At 52.2% G+C, this 2,500-nt stretch overlaps 1 protein-coding gene across 2 annotated transcripts in view; it reads left to right on the top strand.

Annotated features, from left to right (window-relative positions):
* psme4b (proteasome activator subunit 4b) overlaps positions 1–2,500 on the top strand; it is a 42,916-nt gene that overhangs the window by 19,349 nt on the left and 21,067 nt on the right. For both annotated transcript variants that reach the window (XM_076296305.1, XM_076296304.1), the window contains 5 exons: positions 43–138; positions 655–786; positions 1,275–1,484; positions 1,744–1,880; positions 2,107–2,160. In XM_076296305.1, the coding sequence (XP_076152420.1) occupies positions 43–138; positions 655–786; positions 1,275–1,484; positions 1,744–1,880; positions 2,107–2,160 (629 nt within the window). The remainder of the gene's footprint in view (positions 1–42; positions 139–654; positions 787–1,274; positions 1,485–1,743; positions 1,881–2,106; positions 2,161–2,500) is intronic.

Below are 2,500 nucleotides of genomic sequence, written 5' to 3'. Positions count from 1 at the left end.
GTCGTGTACTTACTGACGTGTTTGTGACTGTCCTCTACTCAGATGCGGAAGCTGCTTGTTGAGGGAAGTGAATACAAGACCATCCACAAGGACCTTCTGATGGACCTGCTCTGTCTGTCCACAAGCACGTACAGCCAGGTAACGCACACACACACACACACACACACAGAGAGAGAGCCACTACACTTCACTGGGGTGTTCTTATAACAACACATTCCTTCTAATTGTAATTTTGTGCTATGAGATTGTGGGCAGCCGTGGCCCACTGGTTAGCACTCTGGACTTGTAACCGGAGGGTTGCCGGTTCGAGCCCCGACCAGTGGGCCGCGGCTGAAGTGCCCTTGAGCAAGGCACCTAACCCCTCACTGCTCCCCGAGCGCCGCTGTTGATGCAGGCAGCTCACTGCGCCAGGATTAGTGTGTGCTTCACCTCACTGTGTGTTCACTGTGTGCTGTTTGTGTTTCACTAATTCACCGATTGGGTTAAATGCAGAGACCAAATTTCCCTCACGGGATCAAAAAAGTATATATACTATACTTATACTTATACTTATAGATACCATGAGCAGTTTATGATTCTGTCTTGACTATCTAGGTCTGAGTGTTCCTAATAGAGTGTGTGTGTGTGTGTGTGTGTGTGTGTGTGCGCGTGCAGGTGCGGAGCAAGGCCCAGAGTGTGTTCTTTGCGTCGCTGGCCACGTACAACTTCTGCTGCAGAGACATCGCCCCCCGCGTGCTGGAGCTGCTGCAGCCCCACCGCTCTGACATCACCCAGCAGCAGTTCAAGGTCAGCTCCGTCCACTCGCCCTCTCCCCCTACAGCCGCACCCCTACAGCCGCACCCCTACAGCCGCACCCCTACAGCCGCACCCCTAAAGCCGCACCCCTACAGCACAACCCCTACAGCACAACCCCTACAGCACAACCCCTACAGCACAACCCCTACAGCACAACCCCTACAGCACAACCCCGGCTGAGTGGACGAGAAGCCGCCAGGAACTGTGCTAACGCTTTTACTGCAACATCACTTTAGCAGCACAAATACACTCTTGGCTTGATGCCTCCTTTGTACCTTGTTAATTGTGTGTGTGTGTGTGTGTGTGTGTGTGTGTGTGTGTGTGTGTGTGTGTGTGTGTGTGTGTGTGTGTGTGTGTGTGTGTGTGTGTGTGTGTGTGTGTGTGTGTGTGTGTGTGTGTGTGTGTGTGTGTGTGTGTGTGTGTGTGTGTGTGTGTGTGTGTGTGTGTGTGTGTGTGTGTGTGTGTGTGTGTGTGTGTAGGGTGCACTCTACTGCCTGCTGGGGAACCACCATGGAGTGTGTCTGGCCAACCTGCATGACTGGGACTGCATCGTGCTGTCGTGGCCGGCGATCGTGCGCACAGGCCTGAGCCAGGCCATGTCCCTGGAGAAGCCCTCCATCGTGCGCCTCTTTGATGACCTCGCCGACAAAGTGCAGCGCCAATATGAGACCATTGGCATCGACTTCAGTGTAGGTTACTCACTCATATTCAATCTCACTTCCTCTTTCAAATGCTCTGGTTCACAAAAGGTTGATTTATACTGGTGTGCAAGGCCATTCTAGTTTACGAAAGTATGCATGATGCATGTCCGCCTATATAAGCACAGGAAACTTAATTAGCATCCTTGATATTAGATTGGAACTCATGCAAACGTGCATGCGGTCATGTCCCTATGAGAGATCACTGGGGCCATAGCTGATCCTGTGCTGATTTCTGACCCCACTGCAGGTGCCCGACAGCCTGGTGCTGATTGGTCGGAAACTGACAGAATCCCAGGGCCCTGCCCCCAGTCTGGCCACGCCCACTGCCATGGAGCTGGAGCAGGGGCTGCTCATGCAGCAGAGCAGGAACGCCGACGCCGTGGCGTGAGTAGAGCCGGGACGGACAGCGCACACACACACACACACACACATTACAGCAACACACACACACACTGGGTTCACGCCCCTCCTAAACACACACACACACACACACACACACATTACAGCAACACACACACACTGGGTTCACGCCCCTCCTAAACACACACACACAAACTCAGTTTAATAGGGGATGTCTAAGGAGTGCTTGCCTGTCTTCTGTCTTCTGCAGGAAATATGAAGCCCTTGTGAAGGACCTGCTTGAATGTCTTGATGAGCGCGACCTGTGAGTACACCTGTAGTCCTGTGTGTGTGAGTCTGTGTGCTATGTGATGGTGAGTAGTTGTGTGTGTGTGTGTGTGTCTGTGTGCTATGTGATGGTGAGTAGTTGTGTGTGTGTGTGTGTGTGTGTCTGTGTGCTATGTGATGGTGAGTAGTTGTGTGTGTGTGTGTGTGTGTCTGTGTGCTATGTGATGGTGAGTAGTTGTGTGTGTGTCTGTGTGCTATGTGATGGTGAGTAGTTGTGTGTGTGTCTGTGTGCTATGTGATGGTGAGTAGTTGTGTGTGTGTCTGTGTGCTATGTGATGGTGAGTAGTTGTGTGTGTGTGTGTGTGTGTGTGCTATGT

The sequence above is a fragment of the Alosa pseudoharengus genome, unplaced genomic scaffold, assembly GCF_046254945.1.
Source record: "Alosa pseudoharengus isolate Yale_2024_CS ecotype anadromous, Long Island Sound unplaced genomic scaffold, YU_APseudo_1.1 YU_APseudo_1.1_scf_20, whole genome shotgun sequence".
NCBI lineage: Eukaryota > Metazoa > Chordata > Actinopteri > Clupeiformes > Clupeidae > Alosa > Alosa pseudoharengus.
The sequence above is the reverse complement of the archived record's forward strand: the minus strand, read 5'-3'. Positions and strand labels throughout refer to the sequence as shown.